This window comes from Aspergillus multicolor (assembly GCF_047715735.1).
Source record: "Aspergillus multicolor strain CBS 133.54 unplaced genomic scaffold BDW74scaffold_28, whole genome shotgun sequence".
NCBI lineage: Eukaryota > Fungi > Ascomycota > Eurotiomycetes > Eurotiales > Aspergillaceae > Aspergillus > Aspergillus multicolor.
The window spans coordinates 233,726-254,357 of NW_027395979.1; the positions used below are offsets into that span (position 1 = coordinate 233,726).

At 52.7% G+C, this 20,632-nt stretch overlaps 9 protein-coding genes across 9 annotated transcripts; 4 read left to right on the forward strand and 5 right to left on the reverse strand.

The window, feature by feature from the left end:
- Window positions 1-263: 263 nt before the first annotated feature.
- Window positions 264-1,813, forward strand: BDW74DRAFT_181492 (glutathione-independent formaldehyde dehydrogenase; the record flags this gene model as incomplete). The annotated part of the gene is made up of 7 exons (XM_073730044.1): window positions 264-380; window positions 431-456; window positions 506-549; window positions 601-804; window positions 875-1,373; window positions 1,434-1,506; window positions 1,574-1,813. 7 exons carry the CDS (start codon window positions 264-266, stop codon window positions 1,811-1,813), a joined length of 1,203 nt encoding a protein of 400 aa, XP_073580503.1.
- BDW74DRAFT_159496 (Leucine Rich Repeat domain protein) lies at window positions 1,506-4,084 on the reverse strand. Its single transcript, XM_073725467.1, has 6 exons — window positions 4,033-4,084; window positions 3,891-3,973; window positions 3,672-3,806; window positions 3,514-3,624; window positions 3,330-3,454; window positions 1,506-3,284 (listed from the first exon to the last, which is right to left on the reverse strand). Exons 1-6 carry the CDS (start codon window positions 4,043-4,045, stop codon window positions 2,063-2,065), a joined length of 1,689 nt encoding a protein of 562 aa, XP_073580504.1. The 5' UTR covers window positions 4,046-4,084; the 3' UTR covers window positions 1,506-2,062.
- A 240-nt stretch (window positions 4,085-4,324) lies between these two features.
- BDW74DRAFT_169968 (uncharacterized protein) lies at window positions 4,325-7,490 on the forward strand (the record flags this gene model as incomplete). Its single annotated transcript, XM_073727084.1, has 6 exons — window positions 4,325-4,507; window positions 4,556-4,636; window positions 4,705-5,889; window positions 5,953-6,140; window positions 6,204-6,207; window positions 6,372-7,490. The coding sequence occupies 6 exons, from the start codon at window positions 4,325-4,327 to the stop codon at window positions 7,488-7,490; spliced, it is 2,760 nt and encodes a 919-aa protein (XP_073580505.1).
- A 266-nt stretch (window positions 7,491-7,756) lies between these two features.
- BDW74DRAFT_159500 (RTA1 domain-containing protein) lies at window positions 7,757-9,047 on the forward strand. Its single transcript, XM_073725469.1, has 2 exons — window positions 7,757-8,243; window positions 8,309-9,047. Exons 1-2 carry the CDS (start codon window positions 8,069-8,071, stop codon window positions 8,737-8,739), a joined length of 606 nt encoding a protein of 201 aa, XP_073580506.1. The 5' UTR covers window positions 7,757-8,068; the 3' UTR covers window positions 8,740-9,047.
- Window positions 8,780-10,182, reverse strand: BDW74DRAFT_69880 (uncharacterized protein). The gene is made up of 2 exons (XM_073733488.1): window positions 10,070-10,182; window positions 8,780-9,957 (listed from the first exon to the last, which is right to left on the reverse strand). The coding sequence occupies exons 1-2, from the start codon at window positions 10,136-10,138 to the stop codon at window positions 8,821-8,823; spliced, it is 1,206 nt and encodes a 401-aa protein (XP_073580507.1). The 5' UTR covers window positions 10,139-10,182; the 3' UTR covers window positions 8,780-8,820.
- A 233-nt stretch (window positions 10,183-10,415) lies between these two features.
- On the reverse strand, window positions 10,416-11,147 carry BDW74DRAFT_181498 (uncharacterized protein; the record flags this gene model as incomplete). The annotated part of the gene is made up of 1 exon (XM_073730045.1): window positions 10,416-11,147. One exon carries the CDS (start codon window positions 11,145-11,147, stop codon window positions 10,416-10,418), a length of 732 nt encoding a protein of 243 aa, XP_073580508.1.
- Window positions 11,148-11,923: 776 nt separating this feature from the next.
- On the forward strand, window positions 11,924-15,592 carry BDW74DRAFT_159504 (putative nuclear pore complex subunit Nup85). Its single transcript, XM_073725470.1, has 3 exons — window positions 11,924-14,420; window positions 14,469-14,970; window positions 15,017-15,592. The coding sequence occupies exons 1-3, from the start codon at window positions 12,111-12,113 to the stop codon at window positions 15,475-15,477; spliced, it is 3,273 nt and encodes a 1,090-aa protein (XP_073580509.1). The 5' UTR covers window positions 11,924-12,110; the 3' UTR covers window positions 15,478-15,592.
- Window positions 15,593-16,304: 712 nt separating this feature from the next.
- Window positions 16,305-17,847, reverse strand: BDW74DRAFT_159507 (uncharacterized protein). Its single transcript, XM_073725471.1, has 3 exons — window positions 16,962-17,847; window positions 16,671-16,866; window positions 16,305-16,611 (listed from the first exon to the last, which is right to left on the reverse strand). The coding sequence occupies exons 1-3, from the start codon at window positions 17,457-17,459 to the stop codon at window positions 16,343-16,345; spliced, it is 963 nt and encodes a 320-aa protein (XP_073580510.1). The 5' UTR covers window positions 17,460-17,847; the 3' UTR covers window positions 16,305-16,342.
- Window positions 17,848-20,396, reverse strand: BDW74DRAFT_159517 (indoleamine 2,3-dioxygenase family protein). Its single transcript, XM_073725472.1, has 5 exons — window positions 19,270-20,396; window positions 18,898-19,211; window positions 18,677-18,837; window positions 18,325-18,627; window positions 17,848-18,272 (listed from the first exon to the last, which is right to left on the reverse strand). The coding sequence occupies exons 1-5, from the start codon at window positions 20,070-20,072 to the stop codon at window positions 18,069-18,071; spliced, it is 1,785 nt and encodes a 594-aa protein (XP_073580511.1). The 5' UTR covers window positions 20,073-20,396; the 3' UTR covers window positions 17,848-18,068.
- Window positions 20,397-20,632: the final 236 nt, after the last annotated feature.

The following is a 20,632-nucleotide window of genomic DNA, read 5'->3' on the forward strand; positions in this document are numbered from 1 at the left end:
CTCTCCACTGCCACCCCTGCTGCTTGGTATGCATCTGCGTCTGCTTATAGGTCACTCTCCTGTGGAGGTTTCTGAGTTCTTTCACCTCGGAGGAAATGCGACAAAGGCAATAATGATGATGTACTGCCCGGAATGTCAATTTTCCCCGTGCCATACTCCGCACCCCGCACGCCTTCTGTCTCTGTTAATAATCAGCTGCAGCCACTTCACAAGCTGAGGAGAAACAGTTGACTTCTGGCAAGAAATCCTGCAGTATACTCAAAATGGCGTCGCGAACGATGAAAGCGCTCAACTACGTTGGCCCCTTCAATGTCAAGGTCCAGGAAGTTGAGATGCCGCGGTTGGAGCATCCAGATGACATTATCGTCAAAGTCACCAGTGTACGTTCCTGCCGCTATAACTGACTGTCCTATTGGTCCTGACTGTACAGGCCGCAATCTGTGGCTCAGATCTTCAGTGAGTTTGCGCAGCAAACCAGCGCATACACCGTACTCATCTATCGCAGCATGTACGAAGGACGAACCGCAGCAGAGGCGGGCATCACGTTCGGTAAGTCACATTCAATACCTTCTAAACGTAGTCCAACTGACAGGCCACGAGGCCACGAGAACCTAGGCATAGTCGAAGAACTCGGCGACGGCGTAACCCTCCTCAAAAAGGGCGACCGGGTCGTCATGCCCTTCAATGTCGCCGACGGACGGTGCCGGAACTGCGAAGATGGAAAGACTGCTTTCTGCACGGGCGTAAACCCAGGTTTTGCAGGTGGTGCTTATGGATATGTTGCTATGGGGCCGTATCGGGGTGGTAAGTACACCTTTCTGCTTCATTAAGGACACCAAAGAGCAGGGAGGCTAAGATTACTGTACTGTCGCAGGCCAAGCACAATTCCTCCGCGTCCCCTACGCCGACTTCAACGCCCTCAAGCTCCCACCCGGCACAGAACACGAAGCAGACTTCATCCTGCTAGCCGATATCTTCCCGACCGGCTGGCACGGGATCGAGATCTCGGGGTTCCAGCCCGGCGATAGTGTCGCTGTCTTCGGCGCTGGACCCGTAGGTTTAATGGCCGCGTACAGTGCCCAGCTGCGCGGCGCATCACGGGTCTTCGTTGTCGACCGCGTCCCTGAGCGGTTGCGGGCTGCCGAGAAGATTGGTGCTGTGCCCATTGACTTTACAGCGGGTGATGCGGTGGACCAAATCATTGCTGCGAATGGAGGCGAGCTGGTTGATCGGAGTGTTGATGCAGTGGGGTACCAGGCTGTTAGTGGGAAGGGCGACAATGCGACGGAGGTGCCGAATATCGTGCTCGAGAATATGATCAAGGTAACGAGGGCTTGTGGCGGGTTGGGGATTCCGGGGCTTTATGTGCCTAGGTGCGTTATTCCTTCTTTGGTGCTATTTGGAGTGTGGATGGACGGCTGATGGGATCGTAGTGACCCCGGCGCTGGTGATACTGCAGCAGCGAAGGGTATGATCAGTTTGAGCTTTGGCAAGTTGTTCGAGAAGGTACATTCCTCCCCGCAACCCTACCTTTAGCCTCAGTCCGCATGACTAACACGATTTCTCTACATAGGGCCTCACCCTCGGCACCGGCCAATGCAACGTAAAGGCATACAACCGACAACTGCGCGACCTCATCATCGCCGGCAAAGCAAAGCCGAGCTTCGTCGTCTCGCACGAGATCAGCATCGACGAGGCGGAGGTTGCGTATGATAAGTTCGATAAGAGGGTTGATGGATACACCAAGGTTATCATTCATCCGAATGGCGGGTTCCAGGAGAAGAAGCCTCCTATTGCAGCTTCGACATTGTAGTTGTACGTTCTGGACCGGGGCGGGGCCGGGGGTGTTGAGGGGAGTCAAAGGAGAGGTTGTCTTTGGGTATGAAGGTTGGACGAGTCCTTTGATAGGCATGATTATGATGTGATGACTTATCTGAACGGAGCCACCGAGTGTAGCATATCATGGTCCCGATGATTTCGCTGTGTATAAACCCAGAAGAAGGTAGCCAAGCGTATTGACTTGGTCTTATGGTCTACGAACAGTACTCTATTCTAGCGATTCCTAAGTAACAACAACCAAACCATGAGACCGTCCATACTCGATAGCATCTGACGAGACCCTCTCACACCCCTTCACATAGACACACTCCACACTAGATTTATCATCCGCGGTCTGTGTGTCCACGAGCGCTTTGATAGTAACTCCAGTGATCTCGGTGAAGGACAGATTGAGGACCTTCAACGTCTTCAGGGCGTCAACAAACACGGCAACCGTCGAATCTTCAATTCCCATGATGTGCGACACGTTCAGCGTATGCAGATGCGAGCCAGCCCGAAGGATTGGAAAGAGAGACGCAGCCGTGATACGGAAACAGCTGTCCACGTGCAGTACGTCCAGAGGCACTTTTGCTTCTATCACAAAGGCTTGCAGCGTGAGGTGTGTGACCCATGGGACATCGCTGAATATGAGTGTCGTCAAATTTGGAAGGTCAAGAGGCTGAGTTTGAGGGTCCTCGGAGGTTTCGTCAACTGTAGCGAATGGGAGAGCTTCGAGTGCTGCGCCACCCCGGATGCGGAGAAACTCGAGGGAAGATGGGAGGCCAAAAGAGCCGCCGATGTAGAGACCACTGATGTCAAGCTTTTTGAGATGTGGAAAGTCCGCTGGGTTGAATGAAGGCGGATAAGGGACAAATATTTGCGGGTCAGAATGCAGACGGAGTTCGGCGAGGTTGGATATGGACAGTGGCGTTGAAGGGTCTATGAGGCGAGGGATGTAGAGGGCTGGAACAAAGTTCTCCACCACGCCAGACTCGGTGGTTCCAAGAGTAATGCTTTGTAGCTTAGGTAGGGACGGCGGCCAAGTAGTGTCTGTCACGCGTGATTTCGAGGCACTGTGAATCTCAATCCGTTCGAGTCTAGGGAGAGTGGATAGAAGTTTCGTGAGGGTTGCTTGGGGTATCGTTGTTTGAGAGGACACTAGGAGCATCCTGAGATTTTTAGAACCTTTGAAGAGGTTTTGGATGGCCTCTGGAGATGATGGAGAAAGGATCTCGAGATGTTGAAGGTTCGGACAGCGGCTAATGTATTCGAGACTTCTGTGGATGGAGGCTTTGGTGATGTTGATTACAATGGCGTGGGTGAGCATTGCTTTGGAGCGTCGGATGTACGCCAGGACAGAAGACCAATGAATCTTGCTGCGGGCTCCAGTAAAGTCGATGCGCATAAACAAGTCACGCAGAGAGGAGAGGAACCGATCCCATCCTTTCGAGACTCGTAGAATAGCACTATCCAGGTTAGAGGCGTTTTGAAAAAAAGATCTGGATACTTACACAATTTGCCTGAAATCGAAGTGATCCAGAACCATTCTCGCTATTTCTAGCGGAAATACACTGAACGGATCATAGCATTTGGATACCAACTTCTCGTGAAGCTTCGTATGCATTTGCTCCAGAACCTGCCTGGGTTAGTCTCAAAACATATAACAGCTGATACGATATAGCATAGACAACGCACCTGACGCCGTGGATTATCCTTTGGTAGAGTCTTCAGCGCATATGCATAGACCTCAAGGGCCTTTTCAGGCTTCCCGTCCAACAGCAGTGCCTTAGCACAGCGCATGTAGCCCTATAGTCGATCAGCATGTGAATCCAGATGATGGTCAGGGTTCGCACTCGCTCATCTTGCTTGTCCCGCTTAATCATATGCCTAGCATCCTTCAAAGCTTGATCGTACCGTACTAGTTTAGTATATGTTGCTGCTCGATTATCCAGTACCGAGAGTGCATCTACATCAGGACATTTCAGTGCCTGAGGCACCAATTTAAAACCAGTTCAGTATCCATAGCAGTCGCGATCACAACGCGCTATTTGGAAGACAAGACTGGGTCCTACCTCTGTAAAGGCGCTAATTGCACCGTCCCAATTGCCTTGGCCGTAGAGATTCTGGCCCTGCCGTTGGAGCAGCGCGGCTTCTCCTAGTTGATAGGTCAACAATGCTCAAGTCAGAGCAATTGGTCCAAAAACAAAGAAGTACCTCTCGATCCCATTGTCAGCCACCCACATTAGCCAAAGTCAACACCGTGAAGATCATTGTTCTTGATAGCCGTTGAGCTCCAGTGACGAAGTGCGGTCAACCTGGCAACCGGACGCCACAGAACGGGCGGGGCCGGCGTCTTTGGTCTGTCTCGTTCTCCGCACAAATGTCGCTGTTTACTTTCTTCCCGTTTGGGAGTTTTGACTTAACAACCATACCCTCGTCCGAGGATAGACTCTCGGTTGAATTCTCTACCTTATATCAGGCTGCTTGCAGGACAAGCACGTCCGCCATGGAGTCGCAGGGGGATCTGCAGGCTGCTTCCACCTACATCAATAATGTCTTATTAGCACGGGGCCTCGTCAAGAGCGGCCGACCGATCGACTTTGCGAACCCGGAGAATGAGGAAGGCGGGGTGGCCAACACCATGGCCAGGATTATCAACTTGGTGAACGACCTGGTTCTGCGACGAGATGTAGGTTGTTGCGCATGTCATGGAAGCGACTTGGCTAATAAGTTCCAGCGGGAATCAGAGCATCGAGAGAACCTAGCGACGACGATTCGAACACTGCGAGCGGAGGATGCCCATAAGACTGTGGAGATAGTATGTGCAACAATGTCGAGTCTGGACGGCATGTGCTAAGAGTATAGGAAAAACTCCAAACGAAGAAGTCCGAACTGTCGCGATCGCTTGCTTTAGCTGAAGCCCAAGAGCGTGCGCTCAAGACCAACATGTCGAGCGCAGAGGCTACTATCCGAGGCCTGAAAGACCAAGTTCAACGCATGAAGACGAACGTGCAACAAGTCCGATCCCAATGCGCCAACGATATCCGCAAGCGCGATCTCGAGCTACAGAAACTAAAGGCTCACCTGGCGGACAGGCAGCGAGGGAAGCGGGATGGGCTGGGTGTGACAACAATCAACATCAACCCCGCCGCTAGTCAGTCGTCGAGAAGATATTTGTCAGGGGGTGAGGGGGTGCATGACCCCGGATACAGCTTGAAGCAGGAAACGAACGAGTTCCTCACGCAGTTGCTGCAGAATCTCAGCGACGAAAACGACTCCCTCATCACCCTTGCACGAAACACTGTACATACCTTGAAGGATTTGCAAGGGTTATCGGCGGAAGAAGATGCAGCAGCTGAAAACGGCTACTCACAAGGCGCAGCTAGTACAGCTCAAAGGTCAACTTACGGAGGTCCTGCTGTCACAAGCCTACCTGCATCATGCGAAGAATTATCCGGCGAGATGGAGCAGGTGCTGGAGCATCTACGAACACTGCTGACGAACCCATCATTTGTTCCTCTGGAAGAGGTCGAGGTGCGCGACGAAGAGATTAAACGACTGCGTGACGGCTGGGAGAAGATGGAGAGCCGGTGGAGACAAGCAGTCACCATGATGGATGGATGGCATAAGCGGATTGCTGATGGAGGAGGCTCCGTCAGAGCTGAAGAGCTCCGAATGGGCTTGAAGCTCGATGTCAATGTCGACCCAAGACACTCCCACGTCCGGGACAGCGACGTGGCCATGCCGTCACCGATATTCGAGGATCAAGAGGACGAAGAAGATGAATACTTTGGGGCAGAGGTGACAGAGGCAGAGCCAGAAGATGACACACCCGCCCCGGAGGAGAAACCCCAGCCGAGTTCCAGTCGAGCCCTCAAAGAGCGAACCGATAATACCGCGTCGTCGAAACAACCGTCACGGAAAGAGGTAGCCTTCACTGAGAGAGAGCGCAAACCCCAACCCAAACAAAAGCAAGAAGAGGACGACACGATGCCAATCAAAGCCCATCAATCAGACGCTGTAACAAGACGGGCATCAAGGAAGCGAGTCGAGCCCAAGGGGCCACGTCCGGTAAGTAGATTCATGCGCCGACCGATCTCAACCACCGCCTTATCTAACCATCGCACCCGACAGGCCCCATCTCGAATGAGCGTATCGCAGAAACTCGCAGCCGCCGAAAACGAGGCCCGCGCAGCCGAAAAAGCGCGCCGCGAGCAAGAGAACAGAAAGCGGACTCGTGGTAAAGTCACGCGAAAGAAGACGGGGGACCGGCGACGGAGCACGTTGACAAGCGATGAGCTGGGGGAGCTGATGGGGATGAAGTAGCGTCATATACCCATTTTCGTTTCTTCTTCACTGTTTTATATTTTTGTTCTGTTGAATAGTTTTGTCAAGAATAACCCCAACCCACCCACTCTAATGAAGTCACGGCAAGAATCAACCTCGGCAAAAATAAACTTCGGTTGTCTCCAACTCTACTTAACGCCTCCACTCTCCGCATTTAGAGCTGTGATCTATCATTTCTTCTAAACATCCATTACTCTAGAGTCTAGACCCTGCTCTTCTTTAAAATAGAAATGCCCGACACATTTACAGGCTGGGTCGCGCACGACCCCAAATCCCCACTTACCCATGAAACCTTCACGCCCAAACCCTTCGAAGAAACAGACATCGAAATACAAATCACGCACTGCGGCATCTGCGGCAGCGACATTCACACCATCCGCTCGGGCTGGGCACCAGCCGACTACCCCTGCGTCGTGGGCCACGAGATCATCGGGACAGCAACGCGCATCGGCAGCGCAGCCAGCAACAAGCAAGGCATAAAAGTCGGCGACCGCGTCGGCGTCGGCGCGCAATGTTCTTCCTGTCTACGACCAGACTGCGAGGCCTGCGCCGACGGCGAGGAATCTTACTGTCCCAAGATGGTGGGAACATACAATGGTCGGTTTCCTGACGGATCAAAGTCCTACGGCGGGTACGCGAATCGATGGCGCGGTCCGGGACACTTCGTTTTTCGTATTCCGGAGAAGCTATCCAGTGCACAGGCGGCGCCGTTGCTCTGTGGTGGTGTTACGGTTTATGCGCCGCTGCGGCGGTTCGGAGCTGGCCCGGGGAAGAGGGTTGGGATTGTGGGGATTGGCGGGTTAGGGCATATGGGGTTGCTGTTTGCGCGGGCGATGGGGAGCGACTCCGTTACTGCGATTTCGCGGTCCTCAAGTAAGAAGGGCGATGCGCTGGGATCGTGGCCGGACAAACTTGGCGCCGATACGTTCATCGCGACGGGTGAAGACAAGAACTGGGCGAAGAAGTACGCGAGGTCCCTGGATATCATCATCTGCACTGTGTCCGGGGAGAATATGCCGCTGTCTGGGTATTTGAGGCTCCTCAAGCGGAATGGGGTCTTCGTGCAGGTTGGTGCGCCTGAGGAGCCGTTACCGGCGCTCCGGGCATTCTCGCTTATCCAGAAGGGCGTCAAGGTGACGGGGTCGCAGATTGGGTCTCCTGAGGAGATTCGGCAGATGCTGGACTTGGCGGCGGAGAAGGGGGTAAAGCCGTGGGTGCAGAGCAGGCCGATGGAGGAGGTGAACCTGGCGTTGGAGGAGATGCATGAGGGGAAGGCGAGGTATCGGTTTGTTTTGGAGAATGGGAAGAAGACGGGGAAATTGTAGGCAGATAGAGGGGCTGGGGTGTCTTGGGTTTTATTTAGAATCTAATTCTAGACCAGGGTTCGTGTTGCGTTACTCAATCGGGGTAGGGGTGCGAGCGCGCGATACCGCATTGGGGAAAGGTTACGATATACGAGGTGGTTACGTTCTACGATGGAGCCAAGATGGAGAAGGGCCAGTAGGCAACAGACACTGGAGGGGATATTTAAGAAATGATCCGGACGGAAATTTAGAGTCAAATTCTTTCAATTGTGTCTTTCTTTCTTTGTAGTTGATTCTGCTATCAATTCGCTCCAAGATGTCTGGCGGTTTTGCGGGCTGGAAGGCCTACTTCTACGACCCGTCCATGGCGGCGGCGGCCATCTTCATTGTTCTCTATGGAATCGTAACGGGCATGCATACGTATCACATGTTCCGAACAAGAACGTGGTTTTTCATTCCCTTGGTGCTGGGAGGATATTGTGAGTTCTCAGAGCCCTACCGTCCGAACCCCGCTGACCAAACCAGTCGAGTTCATAGGATATATCGGCCGAGCTATATCGTCTTCCCAAACGCCTGACTGGACACTTGGTCCATACATCATGCAGAGTGTCCTGTTGCTGGTTGCGCCAGCGCTCTTCGCCGCGAGTATCTACATGTGCCTGGGTCGCATCATAGTCTTGGTGCGAGGCGAGAAGTTCTCCATCATTCGCGTCGGCTGGATGACCAAGATCTTCGTTGCGGGCGACGTTCTCAGTTTCTTGATGCAAGCATCAGGTACGTTGATCATGTTGACATCCCCAATAACGTCAATCGAATGCAAGTGAGGTTGACAACCGTAGGTGCGGGTCTCCTTGTAACAGAGTCACAGCAGACGGGAGAGAATGTCATTGTCGGCGGTCTCTTCGTGCAAATCGCCTTCTTCGGGTTCTTCGTGATCTGCTCATTCATTTTCCAACGGCGAATCAGCGGTAACGCCACCGCGCTTGAAAACGCTAGCACGACGCCATGGCTGAAACACTTGTATGCCCTGTACGGCTCAAGCATCCTGATTCTGATCCGATCCATCTTCCGTGTCATCGAATACCTGCAAGGCTGGGATGGTTACCTCCTGAGAAACGAGGCATTTATATACGTGTTTGACGCATTGTTGATGTGGCTGGTGATGGTGATCTTCGTCGTCATCCACCCCAGCGAGGTGAATTGCCTCTTGGGCCGGGGGCGTGTCATGACAACCAAGGGAGGACTGAGTATCAGCGAAGTTGCCGTGTAACGAGTATATACCATAGCAATAGACCAAGACTTCTTCTTCTCTTTCGTTAGATGGTATCTAAGCCGGTTGGCCTCGAGCATATCATCTGTCCATCACAGCATACTGCTCTCCAAATACCTCTTCCATGCAAGCGTTGATAAATGGCCTCCAATAGTTATCCAGAGTATACCAAACTTCTCGTAAGACGCGCGTGCTCCATTCGGATGCGAACCATACGTCGCGGAGCCGAGGGAATATGGCACAGAAATGAGCAAGAATCACCAACGCCAGCGGTCGACGGTCCCGCAACCGATCTAGAAATGCTGGCTGTAATTTGATCGCCCACCGGGCAGCCAGTGCAAACCCGAGCCCGGCGTGGACGCCCGACATGAGATCCGCCAAGTGGCCAATTGCTTCTTGGTATAGGGCCGAATCGTGGAGGATCGGGTCTTGCCGGGTGCACGCTTCGTTGGCCTTGTGTAGTTGCTCGATAGCTACTCGACTCTCTGTTGGGAGGATGGGTTCGTAGTTGTTCACTTCGCGCAACGGTGCCCATAGGCGGTCTTCAAAGATAGTGTCCATGGCTTGACTTAGGATGTGCTGCACCCCGCGAGTCAGCACAAACGCTTGCACCAAGTCGCCAACCGCAGTACTGCCCTGCTCCGGGGTCCGTGGGAAGCCGAAGGCGTAAATGACAGTGATGCTAGCAAAGGCAAACATAGCCTTGCCATTGCTGGAGTTTATATCGGCGAGCTGCTCGCGGAAGAGCGTCAGTGCCTGGTCTTGGTGCGAAATAGCGACCTGGAGGTAGTCCTTGGCGGCGTCACCTAGGGCTGTCGGTACTCGTGTACATGCGATATGGAGGGCCGATAAAGCTAGGATGCCGTGCATGAGAAAGGAGTGAAAAAGAGCTTCTTGGGGAACGTGGGTGCGCCAGATGGCCTCGGTCTGCTGGCTCCGCGTAAAGATGCCATGAGTCTCGTTCACCCATTGTAGCATCAGTTCCAAGTCGCAGATATTTAGCGGAGGTAAGGACGAATCGCCATTGCTCGCGTGGTTGCTGCGGAACTGGCGGAGCAGGCTAAAATCGGGCGATGGCGGTGCTTGCTGTCGGTCGGAGAGGGCACGCGGGGAACGCGATGGCTCGTCTGTCATCCATCGGAGAGGCCCGGAGGAATCGTATTCGCAGTCTGTCTGACGCCGGGCGCAGTTGGCGCAAACCGGTCGTGATTCGTCACACTGGAAGTAAATAAGTACGAAGAAAAGAAACCAGCGGAAATCGAAAGGGACGACTCGACGAGTAGTAGGAAATGGAGCGGGGAAGGGTCCAGGACGCAGGGCGGGATTGTACCTTGACTCGTCGACGCTTGCATTCCAAGCAGCCATGGCGAGATTTCTGATGAGACCTTCGTTGAGCCATGAGAAGCTGTCGCAAGCTCACGAGCTTCAAGAATTGGACCAGCCGGTGCTCTTTTCTTCATAGTCCAGAGCTTCGAGAAGGATCGGGTTAGTGGGAGTTAATATAGCCAAGGCTGGGGACCAAACTAGGCTGCATCATTTCTTAGCGAACTACTTTAATCACCTAAAACAACGGCGCAAACATAGTGCATTCCTATAGATTACGCCTTTTAAGAAAAATTGCAATGGGTATACGGGTATATTCGACACGCAAAATGCAAAGCCAGTATCGACGCCTCTTATCCACCACCATCTCCTCCTCCTCCACCACCACCACCTCCCTTGGCCCATCTGCGTCGGACTTTCTCATACATAGCGAGCAGCGTAATAAGAGTCATTATATCGAAGTCGGGGCCATACCCATCCGTCACCTGGAGCTTTCCGTTCTTTCGAGCGCTTTTGAAGCTGTTACTGGTAAAAACAGCTACCACATTCCCAGTTTGCTCATCGACGAGCTTGTAGTTGCGCAGGCTGAATAGTAACGGCGATTTCCCGTTCGCGCCGACTGAATGGGTTCTCTTCCAGATAAACCATCGGCGCTCCAGTCTCCCATTGGCCATAGGTACCGACATGGGCCACCGGTACTTGGATATTGCGAGGTTTTGGCATTGAAGGTCCTCCCAGAGCATGGCCCCAGTATGTTGCGGGTCTCCTAAGCCGACCTTGCAATGCCGCGAGAGGTGGAGGAACTTGCAGACGCCTAATACCGGCGCTGAGCTGTTTTCGCCAGCATGGATCGTTATGTCCGCCTTGAGCGGTCTCAGGTGTGAATTGTACACGTAGTAGAGGTGGTTCTTATCTGTATCCAACACTCGGTAGTCGTAACGGATGAGTGTATGGTAGATGTGGTATACCCGTGAGTGGGCTAGGTCAAGGCTCTGAGTATCCGCGGAATCCGAGTCCCGTGATGGAGAACCTCGTAACTTGACATCGGCGTGGCCGAACAAATTAATCTTGGAAGAGGAAGTCATGCTTGCGATTGTATATAGAGGGTATAATTTGATTCCAAGAGAAATGCAGGAGGGGGCATTCCTTATATGTTCTCCTCATGTTGACGTTCCCTGAACCTTCAGGTACACAAATCTGGAGATACGAGCTTGGCAAGGCTGTGCCGGGCGATCTTCCCATTTAATGCTTCATATCCAAGATCGGTTCAGATTTCATCCAGAAGGTGGCGAAGACCGGACTCAATTTGTCCGGCCATTTTGACGATGCGTCCCGGCAACCAATCAGGAAAACGCACGAATACGATCGTCCGTAACTGGCTTAGCGCATAGTAAGCGCATGGGACCCTGCCTCTTGGCACAGCCTTACGAGCACAGCCCTACGAGTCATGGCATCCGCAAGGAGTATACGGTTCACGAGGGTTTCAACACATGGAATCTCATCCAGATAGACCTGAAACTGACATTCTATGAGTAGACTTGGCTCAGAAATATGAGATCCACTCGTATATCGCCGGAATTTGCTTTCCGAGCATGGTCTGACCTAGCTATATGACCATGTAATCTCGTATATTCAATTCCGAGTACATAACGCTAACCAAATAGATCTTAGTAAGGCTCAAGGAGTGATATTCGACCAGATATTGTGAGTTAGCTGAGTGGTCCTGACTTTATGATGTTGGCAGCGATAATCTTCTATATCACGTGTGTCTGTCACATGACGCCAAGGCTCCGCGGCATTGAGCATCATAACACCGCGAGAAAATAATGAATGCGCTCTCGAGCTTCTCAACAAAGAAGACAACGCCGCGGTCGCGGCTAAATTGAATAAACAATCTTAATGGCAAGCGAATGACTTATTGATCTCGAAGATTTTCCAACTTGTCGATCCCATCAATCTTCTGAACCGCGTCGAGCTCAATCCTCCGCGGTACCCAAACGACAACTTCACCACCCAAAGCTGCGCACTTACGAGCTTCTATAGACGTAATGAGCTTTCCAACATTCAACTTCGGCGCGAACACCGGCCCTGCGACACCAGGAAAGTCACGTAAGCCATTTGCCAATGGCGAACCCCCATCTGCGTCCAATTCTTTCACTCCGCAAGGTCCTCCTCCTTCCACCATATACGGCGGCTCGCAGATGAGCACCAGATCGCCGGAAAACTCGAATCCAATCTTCAATAGATCCGACCTGCTGAGAGACAGCATTTTTGGCTCATCCGTGGACTCGCCCGATTTTACCTCCCGGACGAAGAAGGCCGCGCCGGCCAAGCGGTTCACGGCTTCAGAATCCCTGTTCGACGTCTCGCATGGTCCTGACTTTGGCGATTCAACAAATTGGGGCGCATCGAATGGCTTCAAGCCGCAAATGTCTGGCGGGCTCGGCGTAGCTGAAGATAACGAGCCAATGGAGGAAGAATACGAAGAAGCTGTGCACACAGAAAAGACGACGGGGTCGGGATTGAACTTCCTCGACTCGCACATTAGCAGCACAGGACCCTCGTTGATACCAGCACAGCGCAAACCCATCTACACAAATCCTGAGAATGCCAAACGGCCCAAGCTTGACGAAAAGTGGGGAACCCAGTCGCCTTTGCGCAATACCAAGTTGTCGCCGAAGAAGAATTCGACAATACCATCTATCATACGGAATTTCGCATCGAGAGCTCGCAAAGCGGCAGCGAACGAATCAATTGATTTCATCATTCGCACTGAAGACGAGATTTCCCGCATGTATGATGAAACCAGACAGGCACATTATAACGATGAGAATCTGCAGGCGGCCCTAGGGAAAATTTGCGCTGATCTGTCTACTGCATGGTACAAGACGCCTGACAAGAAAGCTTCAGGTACAGTTATTGGCCCCGGAGATGCCGCTGCCAATTCTACGAAGGCAGGCTTCTTGGGATCGTTGTTGCTACAACTTCACCATCCACCTGCCGCCACAAAATCAACAGGCTTTTCGAATGGGTTTGGGTTTGCAGCACCGCGGTTCCCTTTTGGCGGCCGGTCGGCATCTGCTCCGATCCCTAAAGTTCTTTTGGACTGGCTGAACACAAACGATTCTTTGTCAGCCGAGTATACAGCTCTAAAGCAAGTGGGACCTGACCCTACCGCATCCTCGAACTTTTGGGAAATTGTAATTGCTGCTATCCTGCGAGGCCAACTTTCGGAAGCGTCTCAGATTTTGCGGTCTGCTGACTTCAATTACGCTCGCTCCGCCCTGGAGGATGGTCTGCCGCAGGAGGGTTATCGCGGAGCGCAGTTGCAAAACATCCAGAGATGCATCAACAAGGCGCTCCAGGTGTTGGAGGCGTGTCCTAGCGTTCATAATGACGACTGGGATGTCCGCGATGCAGAGTGGTCGCTTTACCGAAAACGCGTTCACTCTGCGTTAACTGATTTGGAGGAATTCGCCGAAGGGGAGGAGCAGCCCGTACCAGCGCCCACAACGGGCAACATGTTCCAGGCCGTCAACTTCGGGCTGGGCCCCAATGCCTTCCAGGGGCCTTCATTTACCGAGTCTGCACGTATGGCTGAAAGCCGGGTGCCATGGACTATCTATCAGAACCTGCGGTCGCTGTACCGAATCATACTTGGTGACTCCGGAGCCATCATGAACAATGCAGAGAACTGGGTGGAGGCCACGATCGGTCTAACCGCTTGGTGGGATGGCGAGGACGATGAGGGCCCAAGCCCCCCCACATTCCTACGCCGTGGGCCGGCGCCGTCGGGAGATCCGTATCTTCGCCGCCTAAGTCTGGCTTTCAAGCACACCACTACCGCAGAGGTGGAAGACCAAGGCTTCCGCATCAACTCGCTCAGCGGAGTTGAAGTCGGGCTCGCCGCTGTTTTTGAAGGCGACGTTGAAGGTGTACTAGGATTGCTTCAGACTTGTTCACTCTGCGTGGCCGCCGCCGTGGCGGAAGTTGCCTCAGTCGGAGGCTGGCTGAAGACGAAAAATAATGCCAAAGCGTCTGGTCTGAACGATGATGACCTTATGGTGCTCTCGTATGGTCAAGACGACGCCCCCACAGGGGTAAACCGAGACGATGTATTGAATGCATACGCTACTGCTCTTTTCGAGAGACCGTCGACTCGAAATGAGCCTAAAGGTCGGGAAGGGTGGGAGCTAGCGCTTGAGGTCCTCAGCAGGCTAGATGACAATCAGAAGATGCAACAGAGCGTTTCGGGACTACTGGATAAACTTCCGCTCGACACGGCCGAGCAGATGGACAAGGTTGTTCTACTGTGCTCGGAATTGGGTTTAATCAAGGAGGGTCGCCGTGTTTCTGAGGTACGTGCATAGACAAATTATCATGAAGCAGTCTGCTAACTTTTTCAGCGCTATGGTGATCTCACTGTTGAGAACTCGGAGCAATATGGACTGGCGCTGGTCTGCTATGCCCGCGCGCACAACCGTCGTAAGGTCAAGTCCGTCGTCGACCTGCTCATCTCGTACAGCCTTGTCCAGTCTCGCGCGTACCCTGCCTCGGGTGACCTGGATAAGCAGCTTCGGACATTGATTCGGGAGCCCAAGACGTGCCTCTCAGCAATTGCAAGTGCCGACGAGGAGGCTGCTTCGATCCTACAGTTTTATTTCAGTGGTTACGCCACGCTGCGGCGATTCTACGAAACACGCGACGAGGCTGTTGCCCTTGCAGCAGGACAGAAGCCTCGCTACAAACCGCTTGCCAGACGGCGCGCTGCAGCGCAGGCCTTGGTTGCTGCGATTACCAGCGCTGCCGATAGCATTTACGGAGGGCTGTATGATCCAGATCGCGACTCGGCTATTCAAGTCGACGGACTCCTAGCTCTTCTGGGCGAAGCACTACCTCTTATCCACCGTACGCCACCCCTCATTTTTCGGAAGATAAGTCACTAACGGGCTAGAATCCTCCTCTATCCTGAACCCCTCCCAGCAAGTCGCGATTCTCTCCGCCATTGAAGATCTGGAAACCGTCACACCCCGCGTCTACGCACAATGCGAAGAATGTTTCCGCTCGACCCTTCTGCAGTACTACTACAAACAAGCCGGAAAAGCCAGCGACTCCTCCGTGCTCCCTCCATCGCCACGCGCGCTCCTCAAAAAGTCTGTCTCGTCCATGACGGCCTCGAGCACGTTCTCCATCATTGGTAGCGACATGTTAGGGGCGCGTACGCGCTCGTCCTCGGGATCTGCTGATGGCTCCGGCGTGCTCGTGCCGCGGGCCAGCGAGAAGACACAGACGGAACGCGAGTGGGATTGGCGTGCCGGACTGCCGGAAGACACCAAAGGCGAAGACGTACTCCGGATGCTGCGGTTGGGACTGGCTCACGGGCTGAGTTTGGGGGCTCTCGGCGCGGTTTACTAAACTTCTTTCTTTCTACGATGTTCTTCGTCTCTTAGTAATTGCATAGTTTGCAGGGTATGTATGTACTCTAGGAATTACAAATATGGAGGGAGCACGGTGTTGTCTCCGATGTTCATTTGCATGTTTGCCACAAACGTCATCTCCATCCGTCGGCGGAAGACCTGGAGATAAGAGTACGACGTACGTATACTCCGGAAACTCGACAGTCGACAGTCTTGCCATGACGTTGGTGTTTTCAGCCTCACTGGATCAAAGGGCGCGTGCTGCATCACATGATTGGCTGAGCCACCGTGAGTCAAAGCCCGCCATTCTGAAACTCAACTCTGCCACGCTCCCTCACCCACTCTGAAACTCTTGGAGAGGGCCTGGCCAAGCACTGCGTAATGATGTGAGTAATCAGGCAGACAAATCCGCCAAGGCAGCGAACACCGCCACGCACTCCCTCTCGGACCGGACACAGAGCAACAGTCCATCCATCTCCGAGTCACCAACTATCCCCGAAGAGACCAGAATGAGATGAGACGATGACTGATGACATGACCAACCATCCCAGCTGAAAAGAAGCGCCAGCAAACGCCCGGCCCCAAATTAGATCGCACGCCAGCGGGAACTCGGGGGCCTAGTATACGCCGTCCCTGCCAGTCGCAGTCTCCCTCGCGCTGCAAGCCCACGAATGCAGTCTAGGCCGCCCCAGGGCAGTGGATACGCTATGGTGATCACTGGGGCTGGGCACGGGCGTGTTCAGCCCTGACCGTCGCGCACCTATTTGACCTTGACCATGGCCTTGGTCCTCTGTCGATCTGATTCCAAGGACCAGGAAGCCTAGCAGGGATGTCGGGGCTCTGCCATGCTATGCTGGCCTAATCTAACGGTCGGTCGGCATGGCCGGCTGGCCGCTGCCAGTGGTGGCTTGGCTCTGCCCTATGGAATTCCTCATGCAGCCAGGCAATCTAAATCGAGTCCAGCCGTTGAGCCGGTCATCGGTCATCTTTGCTCGGTTTGAGCTGTTTGTTGCAGCTGCAGCTGCAGCTGCCATGCTTCGGTTGTGTCGGATCGGAGCTGCCCTTGTCATACTCGTGCTCATGCCTAGCAGCCTAGCCCAGGTGCGATGCGGTGCGGTGCGTGCTCGTCTCGGTAGTTAACACCTACTGTATAGCCAGCCTATAGCCTACTGACGAAGGTATCTCCGACAGATTGCAATTCTCTGGGACACTGGAATTGGTCGAAGTGCAGGACTCGCGCATTGGATAGGCGTCCACTGTTTCTATTTGCTTTTCTTCTTTTTCGTTCCCTTTCCTTTCCTTTCTTTTCTTTTTCGAGTCCCTGTACTCTTCGTCCGGCCCGCTGTCCTGAAGGGGATATCGGGGTTGGGGTCCTTTTCTTGTCTTGGTAAGGAGCTCTTGAGATCAGGGCTGGACATGGTGCGCCTAAGCGTGGTGGTGACGGAATGCGTTGGAGGTGAAATGGCTGACCTAGTGCGACAGATATAAAAGTCCATGTCGCCGCTGTGTGTTGCGAAATTCTACACCTGCATCACTATCACTGCGAACTGTCTGCATTCCATTCGGCTTCGGCTTCCGTTCTTGCTTCTGCGCTGCTTCATTTGCTTTGCTGCTGCTCTGCATTGCTCTGCTATTAGCGCCTCGACTTCTGCTCTTCATTGACTGCTTCGCTCCTTCTTCGCTGCTGTCAATTTCGCCTATCGCATCTACCCATTCAATCTTCTCCGCAATCCCAAGCCAAACCGAATGACAATGTGCTACCAAGTCATCGAGCGTTATTCTGTCTGCAAGTGCCTCTACCACCAGCACTCCGTCGACCCCTGCACCGCATACGGGCAGCGCGGCCACCAGCCCCAGGAGAAGACCGTACTCGTGGGATATGCCTGCCCGCGGCACTCGCGACGAGGGAGCATGTCCTCGGGGAGCTCGAGATAACGACATTTGCGTGCGCCGATCCATGACTTCCGCTTCGCATTTCATCTGGCGTGGCTTGACTTGGTATAGATGAGAACCATGATAAATTCGTCCGCGCAAGCGCTCTCAACTCTCAACTCATTCGTCGTTTGGTCTCGCTCAGCTCGATATCCCCACTCGCTCCTTGGTGCTTTCGCCTGCTTTCTGTTTTTTGTGGCAATTCAATTCCATTGGTGTTGCCGGCCAGCACATATTTTACTGTCGTTTCTGCTCTCGTGTTCTGGATATATGGCTCTTTTTGGCTTTTGTTTGACTCGTTATGTGTCCTTCAGTAACGTCGCGCGTTTTGACAGCATTTCTAGTTGGTTCTGAGCGTTGTTGGCATGGCATGATTGGATGTTTGATGGTCATGTATAAAAACGATATGTACAACAGAGTAGATCTCTCAATTGGTCAGTCAATGGCTTTTGTCAAGTAAGGCTGTATCAACACAGCTAAATGCATTCGTTTCTGTAATCTAATGCTGTGATTCATGGCTCTTTCTCTCCGCTAATCCATTTCTTGACCCAAGTATCATCTAATAGGGACTGGTCGCTAATAACTAGCAGCGATGGTGCTGAAGCCTGAAGAATGAGTGAAAACAAAAAGAATGAAAAGTCCCTAGAGGTGCCTCGCTTAAACCCCCCTCTCCTTGCACCACTTCTCAACCTCTTTGGCCAGCTTCTCTTTCTGATCCCTAACCAGCTCCATCATGGGCTCGACCTGTTTCTGACGTGAACCATCATAACCCGCTGTGCCCTGAGCTTTGCACGGCGCAAGGACACTATCGTATATAGAAATCATCATATCCATGACTGCAGATAGCTGGTTCGGAAGCCACTGCGGTTCATAGTTAGCGTCGAGTAACGATGGTAGTGATTGCATAGCCTACCGTTACAATCGGACTCCCTCCAGTAGCAGTTAGATGAGGAGTCCGACGAATGATGTACTCCCTTGCGAACAGCCAGTGCCTCCATCGAAAACTGCGTACATGGTTCAATGTCCGAAGAAAGAGTATGGCGGTCTCCGTATCCTGGACAGCAAAGTCACGGACACCTAGCTCCTCTGCTTTCGCACGGATGTGAGCAAGGAATGTCCTATGAGGTAGAGGTCGGTAAGCGCGAAATTCGTGAAGAATCTTTGTCAGAGGCGTTTGCGGCATAGGGATCTGCAGAAGGTGGTCCAGGAGTGGAATCTGTAACTGTTAACTATCCATTGTTCATCATGTCGTCTTGGAAACGCACTATGCTATCATTGGCACCACTCTCGCCACGGAAGTAAAGAGGCTTATTATCTTCCACCCCATCGTATACGACGCCATTCGGAAACATGGACTGCGATGTGATGCCAAAGATGAAAACGCGGAAAGAAAGGTAGTCAGACGGCTTGGAGTTAACCCACATATCTACAGTGTTAACATTGTTAGTCAGGTTCCCTCATATAAGAGTTGGATGTTGTTATATACCTTCCATGCCAGCTTCAATTTTCTCCATCGAAGCCAATATCTCGCGGAACCCGTCGTTGACCTCAGACCGTGAGCCGTCCTGCTGAAGGGTGTCGATGACCTGAAGAGCACCGCTGATAAGGCCTGGTGTATCCTTCACTATGTCAATGTGCGTGAGAATAAACCCCGCCTCCGAGCTGCGAGGGTCAAGACCACGCTCGAATGCTCGGATCAGACGGAGGTTGGAGTAGACCAGGCCTTTAGACGGGTCATCGAGGGTATAGTTGAATAAGGCGTAAGAAGCTGCGTATGACATAAAGGGAGGTATGTCCAAGCTAGAGTGCCACATGAGTTATATGCTCCGAAGATATAGATTGAATAAATACTACTCACATTTGTCCGCAGCGATACAATGGCCTTGCCACAGACTTGGGCAGGAATTCGCGGCCTAGACCATAGCCACTCTCGGGATCCGTACACCAGTTCTTCCAGCACGGCTCGAGGAGGTAAGAAGAGGCAAGGAAAGAATAGTCACGGAAGACCGCCATGATGGTGTATAGGTCTAGTTTGCCGTCAACAGTAACCAGCTTCTCGACCTCGTCAGTCAAATCAGGGAGTTCTTCCTCTACGGCTTGACCTAACTCATAGGTGGATAAGAGACCTGGAGTGCCATCATGCCTGACGACGGGGAGTCGATCAAGCAAGGACATCAAAGGCTTGAAGGAATCAGGAAGAATAGTAGGAGATGTAAGGTAAGGAAGAAACCCAGTAGACGTAGTCACGGTGAAGGGATCCAAGGAATGAGGAAGGGTAGCAGGGTCATCATGGATGTGAGGGAAGCTCTCCAAAGTGGTAGGCGAGGATGCGATGACCTTGGCGGGAGACATGGTAAAAGAGGAATGAATGGAAGACACAAAGAGACGGGAAATTTGGATGTGATAAAGTATGCGTGCAGGTAGACTGTGCTTAGAAATGGAGAACAAGTCAGAGTAAAGACTGTTTGTGGCTGCTTCTTGGCTGAGGATGAATGAGAGAGCCAGATTCCAACAGGAAAGCAGCAGCTTCTTATAACCAGGTGAGGCCGGTATCAATTCCGGCCTCTGAGGGGCCATTACGAAAGAGAAAGGACCATGCATGGAGACGCGATAAGCCGCTGCATATTGACTCGAACATGCTCCCAGGCAATCTCCACGCATTCTGAGGAAACCCTGACCCTCTCGCCCCCCCCCTTGCTTTGGTCGTCACTGCCTTCTATACAAATGCTTGGCATCGATAGGGCTGTATGATATCACGTGATATGCCTTGTCTAGAGAGTTCCTCTCTAAACTCTCCTAGTCTGGCGTATAATAGCAGAGACGATCTGTTAGCGCCATGAGCCATGCATGGACATCCATTTTATGGCGATTTGAAGGGTATGTTGGAGTCAACAATGCCCCGTGTCCCCATCAGAGATTGCCACAACAGTTGTCATTGGAGTAGAGGCCGGAATTCTCCCGGCCTCCGATAATAGCCGGCCATCGCCAAGTTCTCGACACTCGGTACAGTGTACAGCGTGTGACCTGGACAAGCTCAAGCCAAGGGTCGATTCTTCGGTTACATCAATTAATACACCGCAAAGGGCCCGATTGTTGAGAAGTCCGCTGCATACCATTCGAAGAACGAAGACCGACGTTATTGAGTCTATGACCAGCGCCATGACGCCCAGACGTTCACAAAGCCAACATTCTTGGAACTTTGGAAGTCAACAAAACATGGC

What these genes read in the sequence shown, in the direction of transcription:
- BDW74DRAFT_159496 (XM_073725467.1), bottom strand. An exon ending in CAATTAGCGCCTTTACAGAG is followed by an intron (nt 3,807 to 3,890) that starts GTAGGACCCAGT and finishes TTGGTGCCTCAG; the next exon opens with GCACTGAAATGTCCTGATGT. An exon ending in AGGATAATCCACGGCGTCAG is followed by an intron (nt 3,455 to 3,513) that starts GTGCGTTGTCTA and finishes TAACCCAGGCAG; the next exon opens with GTTCTGGAGCAAATGCATAC.
- BDW74DRAFT_159500 (XM_073725469.1), top strand. Translation starts at nt 8,069, where the DNA reads ATGCAGAGTGTCCTGTTGCTGGTTGCGCCAGCGCTCTTCGCCGCGAGT. An exon ending in TTTCTTGATGCAAGCATCAG is followed by an intron (nt 8,244 to 8,308) that starts GTACGTTGATCA and finishes TGACAACCGTAG; the next exon opens with GTGCGGGTCTCCTTGTAACA.
- BDW74DRAFT_69880 (XM_073733488.1), bottom strand. Translation starts at nt 10,138, where the DNA reads ATGGCTCAACGAAGGTCTCATCAGAAATCTCGCCATGGCTGCTTGGAA. An exon ending in GCAAGCGTCGACGAGTCAAG is followed by an intron (nt 9,958 to 10,069) that starts GTACAATCCCGC and finishes ATTTACTTCCAG; the next exon opens with TGTGACGAATCACGACCGGT.
- BDW74DRAFT_159504 (XM_073725470.1), top strand. Translation starts at nt 12,111, where the DNA reads ATGAGCTTTCCAACATTCAACTTCGGCGCGAACACCGGCCCTGCGACA. An exon ending in AGGGTCGCCGTGTTTCTGAG is followed by an intron (nt 14,421 to 14,468) that starts GTACGTGCATAG and finishes TAACTTTTTCAG; the next exon opens with CGCTATGGTGATCTCACTGT. An exon ending in AGCACTACCTCTTATCCACC is followed by an intron (nt 14,971 to 15,016) that starts GTACGCCACCCC and finishes CTAACGGGCTAG; the next exon opens with AATCCTCCTCTATCCTGAAC.
- BDW74DRAFT_159507 (XM_073725471.1), bottom strand. Translation starts at nt 17,459, where the DNA reads ATGAAATGCGAAGCGGAAGTCATGGATCGGCGCACGCAAATGTCGTTA. An exon ending in GGCGACATGGACTTTTATAT is followed by an intron (nt 16,867 to 16,961) that starts CTGTCGCACTAG and finishes AGAGCTCCTTAC; the next exon opens with CAAGACAAGAAAAGGACCCC. An exon ending in GTGTCCCAGAGAATTGCAAT is followed by an intron (nt 16,612 to 16,670) that starts CTGTCGGAGATA and finishes GGTGTTAACTAC; the next exon opens with CGAGACGAGCACGCACCGCA.
- BDW74DRAFT_159517 (XM_073725472.1), bottom strand. Translation starts at nt 20,072, where the DNA reads ATGCGTGGAGATTGCCTGGGAGCATGTTCGAGTCAATATGCAGCGGCT. An exon ending in TTGTATCGCTGCGGACAAAT is followed by an intron (nt 19,212 to 19,269) that starts GTGAGTAGTATT and finishes GTGGCACTCTAG; the next exon opens with CTTGGACATACCTCCCTTTA. An exon ending in GTGGTGCCAATGATAGCATA is followed by an intron (nt 18,628 to 18,676) that starts GTGCGTTTCCAA and finishes TAACAGTTACAG; the next exon opens with ATTCCACTCCTGGACCACCT.